General features: G+C 34.7%; 1 protein-coding gene across 2 annotated transcripts in view; it reads right to left on the bottom strand.

Annotated features, from left to right (window-relative positions):
• asic1c (acid-sensing (proton-gated) ion channel 1c) overlaps positions 1-24652 on the bottom strand; it is a 67452-nt gene extending 42800 nt beyond the window's left edge. Inside the window, exon 1 of one of the 2 annotated variants that reach the window (XM_026258427.1) lies at positions 23129-24652. In XM_026258427.1, the coding sequence (XP_026114212.1) occupies positions 23129-23692 (564 nt within the window). In that variant the 5' untranslated portion in view covers positions 23693-24652. The remainder of the gene's footprint in view (positions 1-23128) is intronic. The other variant, XM_026258426.1, reaches the window with a different exon arrangement.
• Positions 24653-25849: the final 1197 nt, after the last annotated feature.

Raw genomic sequence — 25849 nt, 5'->3', positions numbered from 1 at the left:
TACAAGTGCATGTTTCACTGAATTTGTTGCCAAGTTGAAATTAAAGGGATAGTTGATCCAAAAATGAATATTCTACTTATACATGTCGTTTCAAATCTCTATGACTTCCTCTTTTTTTCTGCTTAACAGAAAATTAGCTGCACTATGATGGTAAGAGATGGTAAAAACATTTCTAATTTTAGGAAAAACCTCTAATTCAAATAAATGCTGTTCTTTTTAAATTCCTATTCATCAAAGAATTCTAGAATTCTGAAAAAGGAAATGTTTCCACAAAAATATTAAGTAGCATAACTATTTTCAACATTGATAATTATTGGAAATGTTTCTCGAGCAGCAAATCAGCATATTATAATAATTTGTGAAGGATCATGTGACACTGAAAACTGAAGTAATGATGCTGAAAATTCAGCTCGGCATCACAGGAATAAATTACATAATTACTGCTATCTGAATACATTTTATTAACGTTTGTAACAATATTTCATTATATTACCTTGTTACTCTATTTTTTTTTATCAAATAAATGCAACCTTGGTGAGCATAGGAGATTTATTTTTCTTTTGAAAAAGATTGGATTTCATTGAAGCTTTGGCTTTCATTTAATTTGTCTTTAACAACGAACAAATTCATGCACATTTGGAATGACAATTTTTGGGTCAACTATTCCTTTAAAATGTCTGACTTTTGCTTAAAAGTTGGATTTGTTCATCTTAAAATACAGTATATTACAATAAATGCAATGACTTTTAACATTTAACATTAATGTGCTCAAACCCGTACTGCATGACGCTAGCAACACCAAAATGTGGTTTTGAAACCCAGGGAATGCTTGAACTGATCAAATGTAGAATATAAATGCAATGCAAGTATTTTTGCATAAATGGCAAATGCATACATATAAAAATATAAATACATTTAAACATCAGTATCCAGTTTCCAGCTAGTCTCAGACTAAAACGCATGCCTGAGCTGTTTTAATTTAAATCACCTTGCACTGAAATATCTTACAATGTCAGTGTCATTGATTTGTATCAAGATGCATAACAGTAATGTGTTTTTTTCTAAAGCGCATAAAAAATAAAATAACAAAAACTACAAAATATCATAATTTAACTAATCTGGCTTAATCTAAACAGTGTATGTTAATTCAGGCCAAAACGTATTTAGCACTTAATTCAGCCTTTTTGACTCTCTTTTTATACACAACATACAATGTGTTCACAATGTCATCTGTTACCGATAGATTAATGCTCATGTTGTGTCTTGGCCATTTTGACCTGGAGAGGATTTTCTTTTTCCCGAAAAAAAGCTGGTCAATGCTGTTGCATCGTACTAAACCCTACTGACTTTACTCTCACAGAATATAACAATGTCACAAATATTTTTTTTTACCTTCCTACACTTACACCTACAAAAAATTGCTTTAAAATTTCTTGTTATGCTGTATTATTGTCATATAGTGGATTCAATCTTTTTTAACAAAATGATTGATTGTAGGCGTAATTGTTCTGAGCTTATGCACCTCAGTGTTTGAGTAAAAAAAATAATAATATTTGTGGAAAATTTTGCCAATATTCTCTCAAAAACAGTTTGATGCCTACAACCATTCAGACGAAACCTGTGCTAATTGAAAGAAAACAAGTTCACGAAAAGATTAAATCCAAAACTTGGTGCTAAAAAGCACAGTGAGAGATCTACAAGCAGTTTTTAGAGGGTTGCTCATGCTTGACATGAAACACCAAATTAGGTAAAGGATTTTCACCTCAGAACAAGGGCTAAATCTAAAATGGCACATGAATAGAGTGTACCTCATTCTCCTAAAAAAAGAAACCGAGTGTCCCTTATTTTGCTCTGTTGAAGTTGGCAGCTGTAGCCAGCGTCGGATGTTCACTTTCAGAGACATGCAACGGTTAGCTGAGCACCAGCGCTGAGCTGATTGAAATATTGTTGTATTCTGTGCTCTGTGTACACAGTGCTGGCATGAGAGATAAATGGACTTCACAGACCAATGGCCATCAGTCCTTTATCCAGCGTTTAGAGGCATCCATCACCACCTCCTTAACTGCAGCAGGGTTATGGAGAGTATATTTAGTGCCACGCTCTGCTCTGAGAAATATTTCCCCAACACATCAGCTAATGAGCTCTGCAGATCAAACCTGCCGAAGCGCACACTTGAACTGCTGGGCGTATGTGCTACAATTCTAGCTTTCCTGTCCTGTCTGTATCTATTTTTGGCCGGCTGTAACGGTAGTGACTGAAGCAGATAATTACAGTCATTTCAAAGGGCTCAGGTCTGCACCGCAATAATAAAGGTGGATGCTGGGTCTCTCTCTGGTGGCCACTGGTAACGGCCGTGCATCTGCCAACGAGTGACTCATCGCCTCATACGGAGAGGATGCCTGAAAATGGGAAATGCATACTACAGCGCAGAGAAGCTTTCAAGAATAAAAAGTGGATCATTAAACGAGATGGGGAACGGGTGAGGCCAAGCATAGATTTTTGCAATAAAAAAATGTTTTTAAATCACACGTTCAATTCAAAATATCGATCTCTGCTCTAGCTGTCATGTGCTCCAATATCACGTCTGGAACTGTTTATGGCAAATCCGATTGTGTTCAAAATCTTGTATTAACTGAACATACTCCCAGCTTATACTTTTCACCACTAATTTGCATCACTGTTTTATTTTTGTGTGTAATTTTTGGAATGCACAAATACACGTATCTGACTAGTTAGTCTTAAGGACGCCCTCACACATGATGTGTTTTTACATGCTTTAAACACTATTTTTAACGGAGCATGATGCTTTTAAGATGGAATGCTCACAGTACAAGATGCTAAAGAATAAAAAAGTCCATCTGCATGTGTGCACAGACCAGAATTAAAAAAAAAACTGTAGCCACCAGGTTTTCAGACAAATTCAGTCAAAGTTCAAGAATATTTAACCCATTTTAATTCTTTAATGCTTCTGAAAGAAGACTCCATATATTTGATCAGAAATACAGTAAAAACAGTAATCTCTGGAAATATTACTACAATTATTATTATTTTTATGTGAATATATCTTAAAATGTAATTTATCCGTTACGATAATCTAGCCATTACTCCAGTCCCAGTGTCACATGACCCTTCAGAAGTCATTCTAATATGCAGATTTGTTGGAAACATTTCTAAATGCTGAAAAGTCACACACACACACACACACACACACACACACACACACACACACACACACGTTTGTTTTTGAGAAAAGTGGGGACATCCCAAAGGCGTAATGGTTTTTATTCTGTAAAAACTGTATATTCTATGGCCCTTCACCAACCCTACACCTAACCCTAACCCTCACAGGAAACTGTGCATTTTTACTTTTTCAAAAAAATTCATTCTGTATGATTTATAAGCGTTTTGAAAAATGGGGACATGGGTTATGTCTTCATAAGTCACCTTCACCTTGTAATACCTGTGTCATACCCATGTCATTATACAGAGATGTGTCCTGATATGACACAAGACCACACACACACACACACAGTAGTGTATTTAATATTTTTGTGGAAACCGCGATACATTTTTTCCCAATTTTCTTTGATGAATGGAAAGTTTAAAAGAACAAAGTCTGAAATAAAAACCATTTTAATCATTACTGATCACTTTTGATCTATTTTTATTGCTTTCTTGTTTAATAAAAGTATTCATTAAAAAAAAATGAATCACAAAAAGCTATCATCAAAGTTAACTTAAAAGCTGTGTAAACATTCATCAAAACATTTTGTGTTCCGTGTAAGAAACAAAAAGAAAAGATGGTTTGAACAACATTATGATTTTTAGTTGCGTTTGAATTCAATTCATTGTGTTGTGCACGACATATCTGATACATCTACAGTCATTCATATGACTTGTACAGTTCATCTCAAATGAACCGATTCAACTCTAAGACGCGCATAACCTCTGATGGCTCTCACAGTCCTTTCAAAGAGCCTAGACTAGCGCTTTGAAGTTCAGGCATTGAGCGTATGAGATGAGCTGCTTGAGAAGATACGGCGAGATGTGCAAAAGTGAGAACTGCAGGTCAAACAGACACCGCTTTCACAGGGCTGTACTAGCGGTGTCATTTTTTTTAGCTATTGGGCATTGATGTCACTCGTCTGACAGACTGATTTCCACAGTTCAACAACAAATCACAACATGTTGCTTTGCTATTTGATATTGGATCTGTAAATATGTATTCAGTCACGCACTGGTACACTGAGTCACTTTGCCTTTGCTTTTCAAGGCTGCTTTCTAGCTTTTGCTCTCTTTTGTTTCAGAATGCTAATTAGATCTGAATCAGGTCTTCTCAATAAGAGGAGAAAACTAGCATTTGTCAGCATTCACAGTCATCAGAACTGCACAAAAACACAATCTGAAGCTGGCAATGTTTGCTCATAAGGCCACACGACTCTACAGTCGATTACGTGAAAACAGTGGGATTCTGAAGCCACAGGAAATTAAATCTTGACAACATGACGTCAAAGGCAGCAGGCGGAAAATATAAGTCAATTACTTGCTTGTATATTTCTAGCCTCAAAAATAATTGTGCGCTGGTGCAACATATATTGGAATATAATGAAATACATGTTGCATGCAAAGATAATTTCATCAATACAATACAAGGCTGCTTTTGCATGCCTGTCAATAGGAAAAGAAGCAAGTGCAGTGATAAGACATCTATTCAGTAGAAACAGTTGGAAATGCAACATTTAATTAACAGTACATTTACACATTTAGCAACATTTGCCAAATTATTTAATGAATTACTTTTTGTACATTGCTTTAGATAAAAGCATCTGCTTAATGCATACATCTAAACTGTTAAATTATATGTCCACCTGTCTGTAAACCCTTGTAATAGTCCCTTCTAACAGATTTTCAATTTAGTTTGACATAAACCTCATAAAGACAGTTCTATAAAATGCAAATCATATAAAATTAAACAGAATCCAACTAAAAATAGGAGAAATGAGCATGCACTATTAAAGATACAATGTATATTATATTAATAATCCTAAATTAAATACAGTTTGCTGATAAAATAAGAATTTATATTATACACAATATTGATATGTTAAAACTGTCTAATATCAGCTAATAACAAATATAAGATATTCCCATGTAAATGATCAAAGCACTTGATCTGATTGCTTTAAACATGTGAATATTGACAGATCTATACATATGCTTAAAAAAATTAATTATAATATAATAATAAAAATGTATTATTATTATACAACTGTAATAAATCAATATTAAATTGATGATTATACTTTTTATAAATCATTTTATTAATTTGAATAATAAGTTTAAAATGATACTATACCATTGTAATAATTACTACAAAGGATTCTATTGGAATATTTAAAGATAATGATTTATCAACAATAATAATAATATAAAAAATGGTAGTAGAATTTAGTATTTTATCTTTTTATATTTCCTTGAATAAAGATGTTTATAATATGTAATATTCCTGCAAGGAAACATCATGGCACTAAACCAAACTCCCGTAGTATCAGAAATGGTGCTGTAAAATTTCACTAGTATTGATAAAGACTGATATGTTGTTGTATTGTGACAAACCTACTTCCTATATATTCTGTTGTTAACATTAAAAGCTGTGCATCCAGACAAACACATTACAGTATCTTGACGCTAATTCATCTGTCACCTGCAGAAGCTAGTTAAATGTAGCAGAGGCCGACATGGACAGGTTAAGAGACACATAATCATTCTGTAAAGCATAAATGATCAGTCTATGCAGCTCATGGCAATATAGTGTATAACGAACATTCGGTTTACTCCTGCATGATAAAGAGTGTTGTAGTGTTATGAATGAATGTACGTATGTGAGAAGCGTGTGCTTTTTCAAAACAGAATGACTGATGCTGGGCATATCAGTATTAGTCTCCAAGCTTATAACAGAGAGTAATTGAACGGTCCTCTTGTGAATGGAAGCTGTGACATTCGGACCTGCATATTTGTCTCATTGATTTGCGTCTAGCTCAAAAGGCATTGTTCATTCCCCTCGGAAGCTCACAGACTCAGGACGCAGAATACCAATGATATGTGATATTTAAATGGTCGTGATATTTGCGCCATTCAAACAGACGGCCCTCTCTCGCAGGGGTCGTGGTGGTGATAAATACATGCAAATTGGCTGTGCAGAAAATGTGTCATCTGCGGGGTTCAAACCAGTGTTTAGCAAACCTTTGGTTTTGATGTTTGATGGAAACGAACACACTCAATCAATTTCAAAATCAAACAATTTCATCAGTGCAATGAACCAATACTAAAGTAAAAAAACAAAAACAAATTGTTATTAAATGTTATTCCTTTAAAGGAGTAGCTGCATGTCTTTTGTGCCGTAACAAGTCAAATCTAGATTTGCAATCCCACAACTGAATCTGGCACCTATTATGCTATAATCTGTGAAAATGCTTAAAGATATTAGTATAAATAATAATAACATTCCTCCAAAAATTATCTGTACATGTTTAATAATAATATTAATAAATTTTGATTTTCCCATGGAATTTTCTATAATAGGTAATATTATAAAAATATTATACAATAATAATAATAAAAATAATAATACAAATTCATAGAATTTTCTTTCTACAACCAAAAACTAAATCAATTTTGTATAATCTGCCTGCTGCTCTTTTACATATAATGAGAGTGAAGGGTGAGAAAATATTGAAAGAAAATTTCATAGAATAACGTTACATTTTTTATCTGTTCCTCATGCAGCTTGTGAAGTACAATATGTGGTCACCATTCACTTTCACTGCATGCCAAGTAACACTGACTGATTGATACATTTATTTTGTGTCTGACTTTGTCTGACAGAAGCAAGAAAATTGCATGTTTAGAAAAACATGATTTATCTTTATTTTTGGGTGAACTATTCCTTTAAGAATCTGTCTAACTGATGTTTTTCATCAAATCAACAGTGAAGAGAATCTTCTTTGCTAGCAAAATTATGTTATTTACACCTTTATTTACTTTAATGTGGTATGTGAGAAACTCGCCGCCACAGCGCTGTCAGCACACCTGATATATGCTGCCAGCGGCATGCTGGGACACAACAAACTCACTCCACCGTAATCAAAAAAGCTGCAGACACTGTCAAAGTGCTTCACAAAGTAGACTGCATCATTCTCACCCGCAGCGCCGATTACTTTCTCACATGTGACCCACCAACTTTATCTCTGTGAAATTAAACATGGAGAAGCGGTTGCTAGAAAGGTTATTGATTGCCTACAATGTCAAGACTTTAAACTGTTTGTAAACTAATCATTTGAAAAAATCTCACATTACTGTAATAGAAGATGGCACTGAGCTCAAGAAGAATTTAACAGTTATTAACACAATAACACAGCTTGAGATAATGAAATTGGGAATAAACGTCAACGAATACGTTCTCCTACACAGATCTGACTGAGAGCATTATACAAGGCTCATAATTTGCAAAGCTAGATAGTAGTACTGTGATCGTACCTTATTACTTGTGATGCAATTCGATTTGATATCTGTATAGGTCAGAAATAATACAAAAAAAATCTAATCTAAAATGACGGAAAAAAACACACCAAACATAAAATTAAATACATGAAAAAACATAAAAACACAAATAAAATTAAATAAATGAAAACACACCACAAAGTACATTTTTAAAAAGAAAAGTAAATACTACTTTTATTTCTTATTGCTAGTTTTGTTATATTTAAGTAAAAAACAAAAAAAAAGCTAATAAAACAAAAGAACATACATAAAATACATAAATTAAAATGATCAATTTGCTAAGCTAGATAACAGTATCATAACCAAGATTGTCTATTGGGTACTTGAGTTGTTTTTGCTAAAAATGCATCACCTAAATCACGCAGTGCGTCCGAATGACCCTAAATCTGCTGACATGAGCACTTGACACAAGCTCTTGCACATGTGACTCTGTCTCTGTTAACAGCTCTCAGTATCTCAGGAAATGTGGTTGAAGGTAGTGAAGTCTCTGCTTAATTTATGGCCCGGAAAAGATCTCCCTTTGGACCTGAGTCAGCGACTGGTGACGCATCGACTCGTTTCTTCTCACGCTGGCCGTACTGAATTAAGGCAATCTCAAAAGCACATTGTTGAATTTGTCTCAAAAGTGAAATGGATGATAGATGCTTAACCACCATCCAGCTCTGTTCTGTAATGTTTTCTTAATTCGTTTAGTTCCAAGCAATAAATTACACTGATAACATTTGGAAAGCACTAGAGAGATCAGTCACAGACACATGAATCCGTTAGGTTTTCATCTGCATGAATCCTGTAACATAATGATATTTTAAAAATGAGAAATGTTGCTTTCAAACTACAATTCACTGAAGGCAATGTTTCAGCCATTTGAGTTCTTCTCGCTATTATACAAAATCTTCAGATGTCTCTGAGATACCTTCATTATCAACATAAGAGCATTGCACAGAAATAGCATGTGTCATTAGAGATTCTGCTAACAGAACAGAAGGAAGCCATAGAAACATGTCCAAAATATGGAAGTTAATAATTTGATCTAATGCCCAAAACAATTCCTTCATTTACAAATTGAACAATTATATAAATAATAATTTTACTCTGACTGTTATTTTAACACTGCATGGGAAGCATCTTATTAGACAGCTGTGTCGACTATTAGTCTGTTAGATAATTGCATTTTCGGATTAATTTAACAACAAAAATAATCAATTTAGAGTCATGATATGACATGACTTAATACCTAAAAATTAAATATAAAAAAGATATGAACAAAATACACAAAAGTAAATAAAATAAAAATAAAAATAAAAATGTGAAAAAGTGGAATTTTAAATACACATACATATGTACACACACATATATATATATAAAATACAGGAATAAAATACAAATAAAATGGCACAAAACTATAAAGATATAACAAATAAAAAGTAAATAATTAAAAACATTAATCATAAAACAAAGAAAACACACACAAATAAAACTAAATAAAAGCAAATAATAATAAAAATAATAAAAAGATCTAATAAAACACAAAATCAAATAATTAAAACCCAACATAAAACAAAGAAAGAAATTATATACAAATATACAAATTAAAAAATAATTTATTTTTTAATAGAAGTGTCTGCGAAATGCATAAAAGAAAAATAAATGAAAGCGTAAAGTCAATTTTTTTTTTTACAATTTATTACGTACATTAAATGATCCTCTATCGTTCCTTCGTTGTGAACTGAATACACTTAAGCTACATGCTCAAGCTAGCCGATACAATAAACAAAATAATGAATCTGTATGTTCAATCTATAGGCCTCAACAACAGTCAAAACTATCATAACTGCACATTTCAGTACCTGGGACAAATGTGGGACTGAAATCATTGCAATGCTTTTTACAGTTCTCATGGCAACATTATTATATAAGCCATTCAGCGTGGCCTCGACCAGAATACAACTGACTGATACACACCATTTCGATCGTGTCACAGTCTTCGAGATACAAATACAGTACATGCAATCCAGTTAAAAGAGAATTTTGGTTTATGCAGCCTGATTTGATCATACATTAAAATTAGCATTTTCATACTTGAAGTACTTCCTGCATTAAGGACATAAATCTCTTTTACATTTTGCCTCAAGTTGATAGAAATATCCTCTCGAGAGGCAGCTTTCTGATAAAAGACTATTGGTTTTAAACTGCAATGAATAAGGCCCACTGCAGACTATCACAAGCCGTGTGCTGTTACCAAGGCAACAGTGTATCTGAATGTACTTGATTGTTATCTGATGATTGAAGCATTGGGTTGCTACATGAGAAAGCAGGCTTGGCTATTTCTCAAATAAATAAAGCGTGCAGCTCCTTCAACATATCCAGTATTCACCGTGACCTTGCGACGTGCAAAAGCATGCTTATTGTTCAGACCTGCGTAATTAGCGCCCTGGGTTTGAAATATTCTGCCTTTTCTACTGCTAAGTTGACACTTCTAATCATTTTCTGTCATGTGTTAAAGTGCGATAGCTCTCGGAGCGTCTTGAAGCCTATACGAAGAAGCACTGGTACAAACTCTAATCCGACAGTCAGCGCTGGCCTCCTTATTTGCATATAGTGTACTTTTTTATTTTCCTATATTTATCCAATATGCTTGGCGAGATAAAGTCGTCTGAGTGGAAATCCTGTCTTTCTGTGGGATTTTAGGGGTGTTTATATTGTGGCAGTTTAAGCACTTAAATAGCTTCAGGTGTCAGAATGTGTTTTTAAGCACACGCACAATGAACTCGTTTTAAGTGTTTACCGCAACAGCAAGTGTATTGAAGTAAACAATGTCTCCTCGTTTCCATTCTGACAAATAATGCATGACTAAACGCAATCAAATATTCATTTTGAATGCATTCTCAAGGCCTACTGCTTGTATTCAATAACAAAACTCTGCATGAAATACTCCCCCGAATTCATAAAAGATCACACTGAATGTCTGTAATAATTAACATTAATTATATATCCATAAAACAATGAGAACAGCAAATTCCGCAAGGAAATATAAGAGAAATATAAATCATAGGAACAGTGTTTCACTGTAGGAGTCTGTTGCATTGGGATTGTATCTTGTAATGCTCATGATCATAAATGTAGAAACTAATGACTAATTAAACTGCATTTCAGCTCAGCTACATACTGTAATTTTTCCAGAAACTTTTCCAGCAGTGCAGTGTTAAACAGCTGTTTTCACGTCACGATCATGCATTTACACAGCCTTGCAATGAAATGAATTAATTAAGAGGTCTGAATCATTTTAGCTAGTTGGTTCATTCAAATTTTTTGTTGTTGTTGTTTCAGATTTATTTATATAACCATTCAGTTGTGTTCCTGGAAATAACTCTGCATTATTTAGTTCGGTCATTGACAATAGTGACTACTCTTTCTAGCCAAATCATAGATAAAAATATATACACATACACAAATACAAATAAATAAAAATGAAAATCTAATATACTTATAAAAATGTAAATATATATATATATATATATATATATATATATATATATATATATAAAAATGAAAACATTTGCATTTAACAATAAATTAAAATGTTACAAAGCAACACGATTCTTTTTTATTACATAATTATTAAATGTATGATTAATACATAGCTAATAAGAGATGTTAGCAGTAAGTTTATTTATATAAATACAGTATTCAAATCTATGATTAAATTTAAGATTAAAGTTAAAAAGATTAATATAAATAAGGTTAATATTTAATATTTATACATCTAGGGTGCTATGAAATCCATTAGGTTTTTTCCCTTTTTTTTCATTTTAATGGTTTAATGGTTGAATAAAATTTTTGTAATCAAAAGGTCTGATTAATTCAAATAATGATACTGACACAATTTCACAATAATTTATCGGCCCTATGAAATACATGTCTTTTTTTTTAATCAAATTAAATATATTTCAGTTTCTGGATCATTTCTGTGGATTCCCTTTTTAATAATTATTTAATTTAAATAATCAAAAATCATATCTAGATAATCAAATTCATGAAAACAACTTCTTTTTTTTCTTTTTTTACAACAGCCCTTTGAATGTTTTTTTTTCTTCACATTTTTGAACTGCTTTATACACTGAAAGATTTTTCATCACCTCAACTATTAGCCTCGTTTTCATTTCTGTCAGAAGTTACACATGACATACTCTTCACTTAGGGCTATTGCGAGTGATTGAGGACCATGTGGTGTCAATGAGTTTGATGTCGCTGTCTCACACAATGGCAGAGTTGCAGGTTCAGTTCTGAGAAAGCTTGAGCAGATAAGCTTCGGCACAGAAATGATTTCAGATGTCTAGGACTTCCTTATGTTCATCTGCTCTCACACATCTCCAACCTCACAGAGAAATCAGAGCATCTAATCCCAGCAAATACCATCGATGGCATTGATCCAGTACACAATGTGAGACTCTCTATCTGCCCAAACCACAACTAACAGCCTTAAATCTTGAAATCTGCCTCTAGAGCTACTCAAAAGGTCAGACTCACTGCATTAAACATCACTATAATATATAGAAGACAGGGAACTGTGACACTTCTCTGACAGGTCAAAGGTCATTAAAAGTTTGGGGTTTTGAAAGAAATCAATACTTTTATTCAGAAAGCATGCATTAAATTAACAAACAGTGACAGTAAAATTATATATATATACAAAAACATTACAAAAATATATACATTTGAAATAAATGCTGTTCTTTTTAACTTTCTAATCATCAAAAAATCTTGAAAAACTAAATGTATCACGGTTTTCATAAAACAATTAAGCAGCACAACTGTTTTCAACATTAATAATAATAATAAATAATTTATGCATGCAGCAAAACAGCATATTAGAAATATTTCTGAAGGATTATGTGACACTGAAGACTGGAGTAATGATGCTGAAAATTCAGCTTTGATAAATTATATTTTAACATTTATTAACATAGAAAACATTTCACAATATTACTTTTTTAACTATAATTTTTTTTATTTAGTCTATGACCCACATTTTATGTTTATTCAATATTTACATTGTCAATGTACAATGTGCTTTCCAGAAATACAATCATTTAACAGCAAGTCTGCAAAATATTGTGCGACATGAATTTTGCTTTAAATATATATAGAAACAACTCCAAAGATAAATACACATGCATAAGCAAGAATAATTAAATTGTAGTTTTAATTAAATAAATGCACCCTTGGTGACTTAATAAAAAGAAGAAGAAAAAAGAAGAAAAAACATTTAAATAATCCTACCAACCACACACTTTTATTTAAAAATTATATTTTCTAATGAATTTAAACTTCTCCAATGTATGTACTGCATTAATAAATTACAAATGTAGATGTTCAATACATGCTACTAAAATAAAGTAGTAAAAAGTAAAAGGTAGCTTGACTTTAGATTAAAGCTGCAGTCGGTAACTTTTGACGCTCTAGCGGTTAATAAACAGAACTGCTTGCGTCTTGCAGAAGAACATTGTAGCCGGAACTACTTCTCTCTGTTTATGTCTATGAAGAATCACAAAGGTACTGGGTTAATCCGCCGCGGTACCCCCGAAGCAATCTAAAATAGTCCGAATATAAACCCTTATTATAGGTGCACCCTAGTGATTCAGGACAAGCTAAAAACACGTTTGGAAAATGGATTCATGGTGTACTCGCTTATTATATACATTTTTCTACATTTTGAACACAAACAAAGTTACGGACCGCAGCTCTGATTGGTTGTTTTCTTACCGGGAGCGATGTTTTCCTGCAAATGGCAATAGGAGCACTGGGAGGAGCCAGAGGAGCTTGATTTTTTCACAGATTATCTGTCTCATATTCTACTGTCAGGACATAATGACAGGTTTAACAAATATGCAAAAAATATATTTTTACAAAAGTTACCTACTGCAGCTTTAACATAGTAGGATCTAACTTGGCAAGCAAACAGTATTAGCTTGAAAGTATGATCCTAACACCAAGTAAACACGTCTTTTCCCAGAGTCTTACGTAAGATACACCAACAACAGATCAATCGTAAGATACGACCAACTGCTTCTGGATACATCTGACAGATTGCTCAAACATCAAACACGATAGTTTATTATCTGTCCCGAGTCCCTGGCTTGATAACCCATATGTGTCTTCATAATGTTTTCATGAATGAAGATTTAAGAGATCTAGCTGGAGGGAGACACTCTCGCCTTCATTACGGAGCTAACCGTGCTCGAAACAAAGCCATAACCGCTCGACCTTCCGATCCATTAATGCTTTTTCATTCCACCTTCCTATCCTTATTAGCTCATCTCGGTGAATGATTCAGAAATGATCCTGGTTTCATGCACCGATGGAGCGCAGCATATCAATACATGCTTCATTGACAATTTCTGACTTTCTAGACTGAGACAATTCCAATGTCTAGGAAGCACAATCATGAGAAAAGACTTTCCACACTGGCTTTTTTCATGGAAATGCACTGATGTAATACAGACAATTATTTACACACTCATCTTCACATTTCTCAGTGTGGTCCCCTGACAAAACAATATTTCATAGCCTTCAGTTTTAGAATCATAACACGTCCCAAGAGAGAACACTTTCTTACAGTAACTAAAATGAAATGGAAAAACACATATGTGTCCCATATTGCTTGTGCCCTCAGAGCAAAATGAGTCACAGACAACAGCAAGAAATATTTTGTACTTTAGCTCCATATATATTTGAAACTTTGCCTCGTTTTCATCTTCATATGGGAATAAAAGGGTTTAAAACCAATATGAAAACAAAACTGGTCCTGTTTGCACATCCATGGTCTTGACTCATGATTTGTCAGAGAAAACTAGTAATCTTTCATCATCTTATGAATTTGCCTTGACCGACTGAACATTAACCGTGCACCTACAAACCTGAGGCAGACCGTCTCAAAAGTGAGATTTCGAAATCATCCTCTTCAACAGCGATATTCACAAACCCACATCAAAGCAGGCTTTTTTTTGTCTCTTTCTTATTTCTTTGCCCCCTCGAGTCACTGAAGGCCTCTTCAGCAGACAATAGTCTAGTTCGAGCGAGACGAGATCACTGCTTCGTCTAATTTGATTACTGGCTTCTTCCCTGGCAGTGGTGTGACGTGGGAGTTCACGAAACCATCAGATCTCTCGGTGTAGTTATAATCCAAACGTGCTCTTCAAATTGAGCCGAGATGTCACTGATAGAAACAAAAGACTAATTCCACACTCCAGTGGACGCAAATCCTCAAGAAAAAAATATATATCGAGATTAAAGCAGGTCAATGCCGAATGCATTGTTTAAAGCAAAATGGACAGGTCAGTGGGATCAAATCGATAATGATGGGCATTTAAAGGACATTTAAGCCATAGTCTTTGCCTAGAGACAGCGCACAGAGCAGGAGCCCTTTTCTGGATATAATCGAATGTACAGGCACAAAGGTTAAGAAAGTATATTAACTTATTTATGGGTAATTATTTGACAACTAAAGTCATTACATCTGCTAGAAGCTATGTAAGCACCATATATAAAGGAAAACACAATAAAATGAATGAAATACATGAAAATATACCTACAAATACACAGATGCAATTTTATTTATTGTTTTTTATATAATAAAGAAATTATAAAAAACTATAATAATTGTGCCCAATAAAAAAAAGAACATTACAAAATAAAAATCATACAAATTAATATAAATAATAAATCTTCCCTGCCTCCACTACAGGAAAAAATTATATAAAACAAAAAATACTAATTTATATAAAAAAAACAAATAAATACTATGCCCCATCTTCTATTAGTTGCAAAAAATTATAATAATATAAAATAATAAAATATTATCATAAAAATGTATATAAAAAATCTGACCCCAAACTTTTCAATGGCTGTCAGTAACTTAAGTCAAATTAAACTTAAAAAAATAATAATAATAAAATAAAAATACAAATAATTGTGCCCCATTTTCCATTATTTTGACAGTAACAATTTTTTTTATAAATTAAAAATTTATAAATAAATAAAATTCTGGAATGTTTATATGTTTTTTTCTGTAAATTATTAATATTTAGATGATAATTAATTTGTATCATTTAACTGGAAACTATTATAGCTGCATCAATATTTAAATAAAAAAATCCTGAAATTATTATTCACATGTGCATCATGTATTTCTGTTTCTGTTTTAAAAACACATCTCACGGCAAAGCCATGTGGAACATGATTAATAAGTAAGAATCAATGAAATACTGCTCACTTGGTAAATTAATAACATCTCTCTACAATGTCTGAGCTTAAGTCATGGAGAAAATCAGCACAAATTCTTAGCATGAAATCCATTAATATAAGCACCATGAGAGCTGAGTGAAGAGTGACTATCAGACGCACAGTCAGGCATCCGTGAGCGGGACGGTTGAGGAGGAGGAGGAGATTACAGCAAGCCCCTCAGCTCACACAGCTTTACTGCGTTCTTTAACTGAGTTGCTGCTCTCATTTTTACAAACACATGTCATTTTAATGAAGGCAAAGTTGTTCTATAGAATACTGTTTGGAAATGAGTTTATAGATATGGCACTTATCCAAAGCATTTCCTAACAGGATTTTATCGTATTTATATTCTTCTTCTTCTCTTTAACAATAAGGAAGTCTGGTCCAGTGCTGATTAGGTCAGTATGATTTGCCAACATTTTCAATTATTTTTTGCAACACTGCAACAAAATTCATAATCACACTTTTAAGAAAAACTAATGGCATATGATATAAACTTTTATTATTATTATAAGTAGTATTTTTTAAATATTATACAAATATGAATATGCAATTATTAAATTATGTAATATTATGTCATTATGATATTTTAATAATATTACAATTGTATTTATTTATATAAACAAACATTTAAAATAATTATCTGATTAAAATAATTATTTATTAAATATGTATTATTTAAAATATTTGTTTAAAATTATTTACTTTGAATATTATTTACATAAATATCAATTAAATATTTAAAATAAACATTATTTGTTCAGAATTTCACCTATCCAAACTGATATTTCCCAAGAAATTCTTCGAAAAGAACTGCAAATTCAACAAACCTTCATCTATTTCAGCCAGCTGGACAATATTTTCTTGGTGAACTATGACTCAAAGTGCAACACCAATGTTCAACTGATCACGGAAGAACTTATGATTAAGGTTTGAAAGATAAATACAACCACCGTAAGATGCATTCATTTGCTTTGACAAAATCATCTGACATACAATCTGTTAATAACAGATAGCGGTCTCTGACTGTCTTGACAATGCATCAGTGAATCACTTCCCCCAACCCTGTTGTCGAGTGATTGCTTTATTATTCACACTGCATCAGAACTGAGAATATCTGCATAAACCACTGAATGAATTCCCACGCACGAACTCCCAAGAAACCCATGTTCACATATGGCTCAGTGTCACTTTTTACAAGCCACTGCAAATGTGTGAACATATTTTGAGGCATGCTGACCTGGCATTACCTTTAACGGTGGCGGCATTCATTCTCCTGCTAGAAACACTGGCCTTTGGCTCTCATGACTCATTTATAACGCAGCCCTCGCGCACTTCAGGAGAATGATAGCATCAGGAAGATCCTCGAAAAAATGGTGTCGTTTCCCAAAAGCATCATAAAAGTTATTGATGTAGTCTGATTTATGACAACACTTCTGGCGAATCACCCTCAAGTCAAACAGTGAACATCAACATCATAAGAACGACGAGCGTGAGACGAGTGCCGCCGTCTTCTGAAGTCTGCCTCAATCTGTTCAGGTCTCTGAGGCTCAGAAACTGTTAGCGTGAGAAAAATAAAAAGCGAAGTGAATCTCATCTCAAAGAGGACTGTGAACAGCAGGTCAAGATGAATATTGATCAAAGAAGGTAAAAAAAAAAGGATCCGGGTTTAGAGAAAGTACCTGATTAGACTTCAGCAGCTGTCATTCGCAAGTGGTAATAGCGACAAATACTTGAATTAGTGAACGAAAAAAAAAAAAAGCTTGTAATTGGCGACAAAGCAAAAAAGAATCACATAAGCGTCTTGTGGGACTCTAAAGTCTGTTTGTATGATGAACACAAGATAATTCTGCTCGCATAATGATGCATGCTAGTGCGAAGGCCTTGCTTTGTTTACACGGTTTCTTAAAGCACTCCGTATCAAACTTGCGACAGAAATACAACAGATGTGTGAACAATAGTGTAATCTAGAGTGAATTCCAGCATGTCGGCTTAAATCGAAAGGGCATGAAAGTAAAATTACGTAATTACAATCATGAGCAGTTGAGTTGCTCTCGCTGATCTTCTGACATTAAACAGAACACGGTGTTATAAAGACGGAAGGTTCTTGAAAGGTACCGTTCAAAAGACATCCATTATGTGATGTTTTGTTCTTAAAGTTGATCCTCTACCTCTTTATATTTTCTTAGTGTGAACGGGCCAATTAGACAACGTGTTTTCCTGTAGTGCGAAGAGCTTTTTCTTTTATTGTGCATTGAAGAATGCTATGATGCAACAATCAAATATGTGTATGTGTTTTATTGAGTAATGTGCATTACGGAACAACAAATCTCCAATTTGAACACTCAATTCGTTGGACGATATAAAAACACCAATTTTGTGCTAAGATTGAGCGTAGATGAAATCTGAGACTGTGACTCTGCCTAAGTCAACATCTTTTGTCGGTCCTGGAACAACATTCCTGTCAAACAAACTTAACCTTAAATCTAATTCAAACAATTAAAGGTGCTACACATAAAATGTGTCTTGAGATGTCGGTGCTAAATAAAGTCATTGCCAGTCACTATGCAGGTCAATCAGTTTGCACATTGAGGTTTTGCAGAGAGGGCATGTGGTTGAAGACATGAAGACAGGGGAACTAATAGCCGAGTCTAACAGCACCTTTAAGACTCCTAAAACAGAGATTCATAAATCCTCAACTGATTTGGGCTTTCCCACTTGTTATTTATGGAGACTTTAGAGAGAGGGCAGAAAATCAAGGGAGGAAGAAGATGATGATAAGGAGGATAAAGAAGATCAGAAGTGAAAACAAGAGCACATCAATTTTTAAATAAATCACCTCCAGGAAAAATTAACTAGGATAGAGATGTGAGTGAGAAAATATGCATTCCAGTGAAATAATTTGATAAATATTGTTCATTAAATCATCTGACCATGATCACAAGTCCACACAGTAACTATTGTCTTTTTCACATAGTGAGAGCAGAATAAAAAGGAAAATACAGGAATGAAGCAAATAAATTCTATTTCCTTCAAAAACCTTGTAAAATCCCAATTGGTAAAAGAGCTTGTGCCTCTTTTCACATAGAAATATAAAGCACAATAATTCCATGACACAGTCATGCACCATTCAGTCTGTGGTGAACTGAATCCAAAGCAGTTCCATCGGCTGAAAGAACTTTTAATTCTATTCAATTCAGTGCCTGAACAAAAATCCATCAAAAAGGATGTCACCTCAATGTTATTAAACCTTTAATGGCTTTTAAAATGCCAGCACACATACCTTTCAATAGACTGTGGCTGGTAAGATTTTTATTTGAATGTTTTTTAAAAGAAGTCTCTTCTGCTCACAAAGGCTACTTTAAAATATATATATATATATTAAAAACAGTAATGTTGTGAAATATTACAATTTAAAATGTGGATTTAAAATTTATTCCTTTGATGCAAAGCTGAATTTTCAGCATTATTACTGCAGTCTTCAGTGTCACATGATTTCAGAAATCATTCTAATATACTGATCTCCTGCCTAAGAAACATTTCTTATTATCATCATTGTTGAAAACAGTTGTGCTGCTTTACTTTTTTGTAGGATACTTTTGATCAATTGAATGCATCCTTGCTAAAAAAAAATAATTTTCAAACACACAAACAAACAAATATAATTATTCATCAGGCATTTTCAAACAGTTACCCAATGGGGTCCAACAGGTGAACCTAATAGCTCATGACAGTACAATATAAAGCATGATCGAAAATGTACATCCCAGTCCATCAAAGTGACACTTTGACTATTTGTAGCACAACCTCTGCGCACACACTCTCCCTTACAACCTTAAACATTCTTACAGCCACAAATAGATTAAAGACTTTCCAGAACTTACAGCATTGTGAAAATAAACACACATCCATCAGTAAAGTCATTGTGTTGCTTGAAAAACCTGACTAAACCCGTTCAACATGAAGTGATGAAGCTGTTTAGAATGAATCACTGCATGGCTGGACAAACAAAAACCTGGTTGCAGCTTAAGGCCCTTTAGACTTCAAGGCCCAGAGGCAACATCCAAATCGGTCCTATGTTTAACCCGAGTCTGTGAGTCCCACATGGGCATTACAGCTCAATGTGTTTATGCATGTGTCAAATGCTGAATCCCATCTCAGGTGAGGCAAAATATTTAATGCAAGCTCCTAATTCACATAGAATTTAATTAATAATCTATCCATGAAAATTATTTTCTATAATATAATTCCTAAATATATGCAATTTAGTTTTATTTAAATTCTATGCAAGAGATATCATGTACTGTACATACACTTTAAAAAATAAAATTTAAATAAAATGTAAAAAAGAAATGCATAAATGCCACTCTATGTAAATGCACTGAAAAAATAGTTTTAATGGGAAAACAATTCATGCAGTTTCAGTGTTACAATCATTATTAGCCACATAATGCATTATATAAAAAAGTGAGAAAACAATGCAGCCCATTTTTTTGTTATAATCATTATCAGCTGCAAACCACTACATATTGACAATGCCACATAAAGCATTCACTCTGACTTTTTTTATTTAATCAGAACATAACTGTTATATGCTCATAAAATGTTTTAGTGGACTGAAGAAAGACAATGCATCTATTACACCTAAACTGTTCGAGCAGCACAAGCACTGCAATACATAATGTGCAATGTTTGACAAGGAATATATAATGCATTACTCGGTCTCTCACATAATGGATTTGTTTAAGGGCAGAACATCATGAATCTCAGCATGAATGTTTGTGTCCAGCAGTAATCTGACAGCTATTACAGTACTTTCACAAAGCAATATACATACGCACATGTTTGTGTACAAGCACACACAAATGCACAAAGTGACAGCTTTTGAGTCATCTCAACTACCTAGTGAGTGTTTGTCATCACGCACAACAATAGCAATTACCCATGAATGATTTGCAGTGCATTGCAATGCCTTGTTGCCAGGCAACACTCATGTTAATGAAGAAAGCCCTAAGTAAAAAAGTATAGGACACGTTATTCGGCCGACAGACGGGAGGCTTGAAAACGAGCTGGATAACAGCGAAGGTGTTGAGGCATACTCAAGGTGTTGAGGATTGTGCTTTTGAATGCTAAAGACCAGGATCCAGCCCTTGAGGGTTTCAAGAACAACACTGAATGTTAATAGGTACTTGGGTTTTCCTGAGTACGCTTAATTTTCATTAAGCACCGATTTCTCTAGGTAAAGTGCGCTCTGGGTCCAGAGGTTTTACGCTGGTTCTAAGCATTGATGAATATATTTTCAGGAGACCATATTGTAGATACCTGATTGCAATACTTATTTTCATTAGTCAATCTGAAGCCACTATTTAGAGATTTAGTGTAATTAGCATAATGTTTGCACGCAGAGGTTATGGAGTCCAGTTAATGACTGCCACATTCTACCTAATTTTTGGTCATTTAGGATACTTTGCATGGAAATTAAAGTGAAATGATACAAAATTGGAAGCTGGGTATGCTGAACATACCAAATAATCTCTGCGAAGTATCTTAAATATTAAAAGGCCATTGTGCCAAATTAGCTTGCACAGCCTACTGACATTTCAGTGGAATGGTTCACCCAATAATTTAAATTCTGTCATTTATTTACCCTCATGTCTTTGCAAACTTGTATGACTTCAAAGCATGGAACACAAAAGGAGAAATCTTAACTGGTCACTCTATTCCATGCAATTACTATGAATGTGGAGTAAAAATAATATTAAAACGCATTACTATGAATGGGGACTGAGACACTCAGGCTTCAAAAAACATGGCAAAGCAAGCTAAAGCAGTCTCTAAGATTTACTATATTCAAAGCTTTCTGAAACTATATGATGAATAAAAACCTGTCAGTTTGCATCTGACACAAAGATATTGCATGACTTCAGAGAACTTGGCATATCGTGCATATAGGTTTATTTGCCTGGTCATTAGAGCTTTTAATTCAAATAAAGGGAAGGTCATAACAGGATGGATTTGAAATGACATGAGATTACATTCTGGGGTGAATAATTCCTTCAATCTTAACGCATTCACTTGTCACAAATACGTAAAAGATGCAAATGTATGTTTGAACAAGTGTGGACTTCATAGGCATACAGAAAACTCTCATTTCTTACCCTATCCATTTTTGACACCTACAAAATTCATATTATGATTGTGCATGCTGATATTTAAAAGCATACATAAAGCCTCATCCTAGGAGGTGTGGACCTCCATTAACCTCAATGTTCAGCATCATCATAATTTAGACCATAATGATAGCTGAAGTAATCTGTTCCACATGTTCAGAACAGAATAAATTAGAATCAGTCACAGGATTTGTATCCGTCATATCTGTCACATACTGTAACTCTAAAAGCCATGCATATACACCAGATTAAAAGGAAATGAAAAAGCAGCAAATAGAAAAATACAGAAAATATCACAGGAGATATCATCTAAAAGAAAACACTAAAATCCCAATTAAATGAAGTTAAAAATATTAAATAACACAAATGTGCAACATGCTTTAGCCTACACGTACCATGGACAAAATAAACCATTTTAATGCAAAGCTTTTCAATGAAGTTCATCAGTGTAGCTCAGAACATGCTGCATGTGTCAATCTACATGCAATATATATATATATATATATATATGTATATTTTATGTAGTGATCATATGCATTTTAATTTAAACTAGCCCATAAGGGATCTGGAAGCAGTGACTATTTTCATACATTTAGTTTTCTTAGGATTAGATCTGCTTGCTTTTCTCACTGAAAATTTACAAACATTAGCATACATATATTATACATGTTCCCATTTTAATGTTCCAATTTCTTTACTGCTTGGTTTGGTTGTACATTTATGCAATTAGTTGTACTTGGTCAATAACTGAGTGAGAGCATGCACTCTTGTAATGTCTTTTGAGAAGTAGCCATTCGACATCTATTCTTGATTTTTATTGCCCAGCAGCCATTGATTCATAAAAGCAATTGCGTATTTCAACCTATAGATTTTTCTGCTGCAGATGCCTTCAAAATGAAAAAAGCTACACAGCAAAAACTGAGAAGTCTCTCGTCAACAAAGTAGTAGTCTGAAGGGGGAAAAAATTGTTTGCATAATTCAGTACACACCATCTCAGTCAATGGCCCTGTGTAGCTCATGTTGAGCAATATTTGCATATAAACCAACAGTATTTGAACTTCAATTTGCCACAACTTTCAACTGCAATAGAAGAATATACCACCATGATAACTTACAGATGTGAAGTTTAGAGGGAAGCATTCCTCCCCTCTGAAGGTGCACTGCAAGAGCATTTCGTTGATGTCATGGCCCGTGCGGTTGTAGAAATCCGTCATATTGAACTGCTTGTGGTTGAAGTTGACAAAATTAGCCTTCTCCTTCAAGAAAGCGAGGACTTCCGGCTCAGCTAGGTGAGGGTTAGCGATCTGATAGTTCTCGTTGAGCAGCGCCAGCAGCTCCCCGACGTGGTACAGATCGTTCTTTGTGATCTTTGAGAAACGAAACTCATTGAGGTTGCAGAAGGTGACCGCTGGAAAGGTGAGGTTGGTCGTCGCTACCTCGTCAAGTTTGGTGACGTGGGGGAACTCGAAGTAGTAGTAGACTCGGTCCAGGCATACGAACATCAGCAGACCCAGAGAGCCCATGAAGGACAGCGTCCATAGGCAGCGACGGAACGTCATGTGGCCATAGGCGAATATGTGGCTCATGCCATGTAACGTGGAGGAGTTGGCGAAAACTTGCAAGCTGGACGGCCTCATGCTTTCAATGCTGTCTTCGGAGTCTCCCTTCATAGCTGTCATTGGTATCCAGCGATAATAGCTGAGACGAATGGTAGAATGTGTGCAACGAGGCGAGTCTAAATGCTTGAAAAAGCAGCAAGCCTTTGAAGAGGTTCTTTACGATTTCTCAAGGAGCTTTCCAGTTAGTGGCAGTCCTCACTCCATCTGCGACCTCTTCCGCCGTCTCTGAGAAAGCAGCTGTCATTCCATGCAGAACCAAACACAATGACAGCTCCAGAAAGACCAAGGCACATGAAAAGACAAGAGTGACGCCGTTCGGTTTCTGAGAGACGAAGCACAAAGACGTAAAGGGAAACCAGTAGACACTGATGGAAATGAAAGATCTCGCTTGGCGAGAGCAGCTGATTGGAGTGTGCCTCCTCCAGTCGGCACAGAATGGCTTTACATCGCTATGACAATGGCATGGAATGAATTAGTGAATGGGAAGATTACAGGAGTCAAGCGTCTGTTGCTCGTCGCCAGCTACATCCCCCTGCGCCACTCCCCTGCTGAAAACCAAGGGTCATAGACCTCCTCCTAGCCCACCTCTGTGTTTGACAGCCTCAGCCGGGTTCCTTGTCTCTCTTAGATTCACAGAAAGCTGCGGGGAGTGCTGCCTCTTGATATTTCGGAAAGCCAATGTGGTGGTCTCACCCCGGACGGCGAACGTTTCTTCCTCCAGATCTGGAAATGAGGATTTATGCACCTCTGCCGGCTGCCTGCCACCCCTCCTCTCTATCCATTGCTCTTTAGTAGTCAGGATCCATCCCACTGCTGAGCGTCTGCTTCGCCACAGCCTGTGTGTGTGGAAGAAGCATGGGGGGAGGGTGCTAGGGGGGCTGGGGGTGCTTTGGTTTCGTATGAAAGAAAAAAGCTCTCAATGTGCAATGCTGTATTTCGGCTACAGGTAGTTGCAGAGAAGCAACCATCTGTGCCATTTGATTGTATCCAAGGATGTTGGATTTGCAGGGAAGCTCATCCTCATTTTCCACACTAAACCTGCATATTAATGTAGCTGGAGTTTGACAAGAAATTTGAGATCATTTTTGTATTTTTTTTAAAAGACACAATATGAGTGGCAACAGACATGTTGGTCATTAGAGAACAATTTGAGGTTAATAGTTCAGGGATCCCTTCCAAGCACACTTGCAAATCCAGCCTAAAGTGCTGTGATGCTCAATGGAGATAAATTACCATAACAATGGCTGAATGGCCAGGGTTAGAGATCTTACTCCACTGAATTAAATCAATATCCAATCAAAATCCCAAGAGGCTGGGAGTAAAAGACATAATATTTTATATTTATACTTACTTGTTTCAGGGTCTCCTTTTTAAATAGATGCATTTTGATTGATGTCAAATTTTGTTTGCACTCGTTTGCTGTCCAATAGGAAATAAAAATAGCTTTCCGAACTCTTCACAGATCCCAGTTGGCGTTTGTGCATGCATATGCATTCATATTCTGACTTTTGCAAATATTGTAATGTCTGGATCCTGTTTACAGTCTCTCCATTATAGCAAATATGCTGAGTGTGAGGATTAGCATATTACAATAATATTCTGCATATTTCTACATGAAAATTACTGTGAACAGCATACTACCTGTATGAATTGGTTGTTATGTTTAGACTCAGAAAGCTTGCCATGTGTAGGTAGCATATCCGAAACAATCTTTGAGTAAAAGGCAGACAGATGCAACAACTAAAAATGGTTTATATTTCACATACCTCTACATGATTGATTACCATACATTACTGGATGCGACTAATCCGATTTAGCTATTTGTTAGCAAGGCAAAATACAAGAGCAATATTATTGAGACACACTATGAAGAATGAAAAGCAAAAGATGGGAAAACAGTGTTACTGAAATACAGATTTAATCTTAAAGCTGGACTTAAAAAGGAGGAACAGAGCATTATTAGAGAGGGGGCGCTGCCTCCCACATCAAAACATCACTATTGAACATTTTACATGGTACTGGCCTGACCGAATGTGCTAATTGCTTTATTTCCACTGCTGGGAGATAGTGATTGTTGTTTTAAATATGTTTCTAATTTCACCTGAGGGTTTAATTAATAAAAGATTATACATAGTCACCAGTTGATCGATGGCTGAAGTCATATCAGCGACACAATAAATCACCAACAAATCCACCATAAAACAGATCTGCTCAAAG

Source organism: Carassius auratus, unplaced genomic scaffold, assembly GCF_003368295.1.
Source record: "Carassius auratus strain Wakin unplaced genomic scaffold, ASM336829v1 scaf_tig00214714_1_2670353, whole genome shotgun sequence".
NCBI lineage: Eukaryota > Metazoa > Chordata > Actinopteri > Cypriniformes > Cyprinidae > Carassius > Carassius auratus.
The sequence above is the reverse complement of the archived record's forward strand: the minus strand, read 5'-3'. Positions and strand labels throughout refer to the sequence as shown.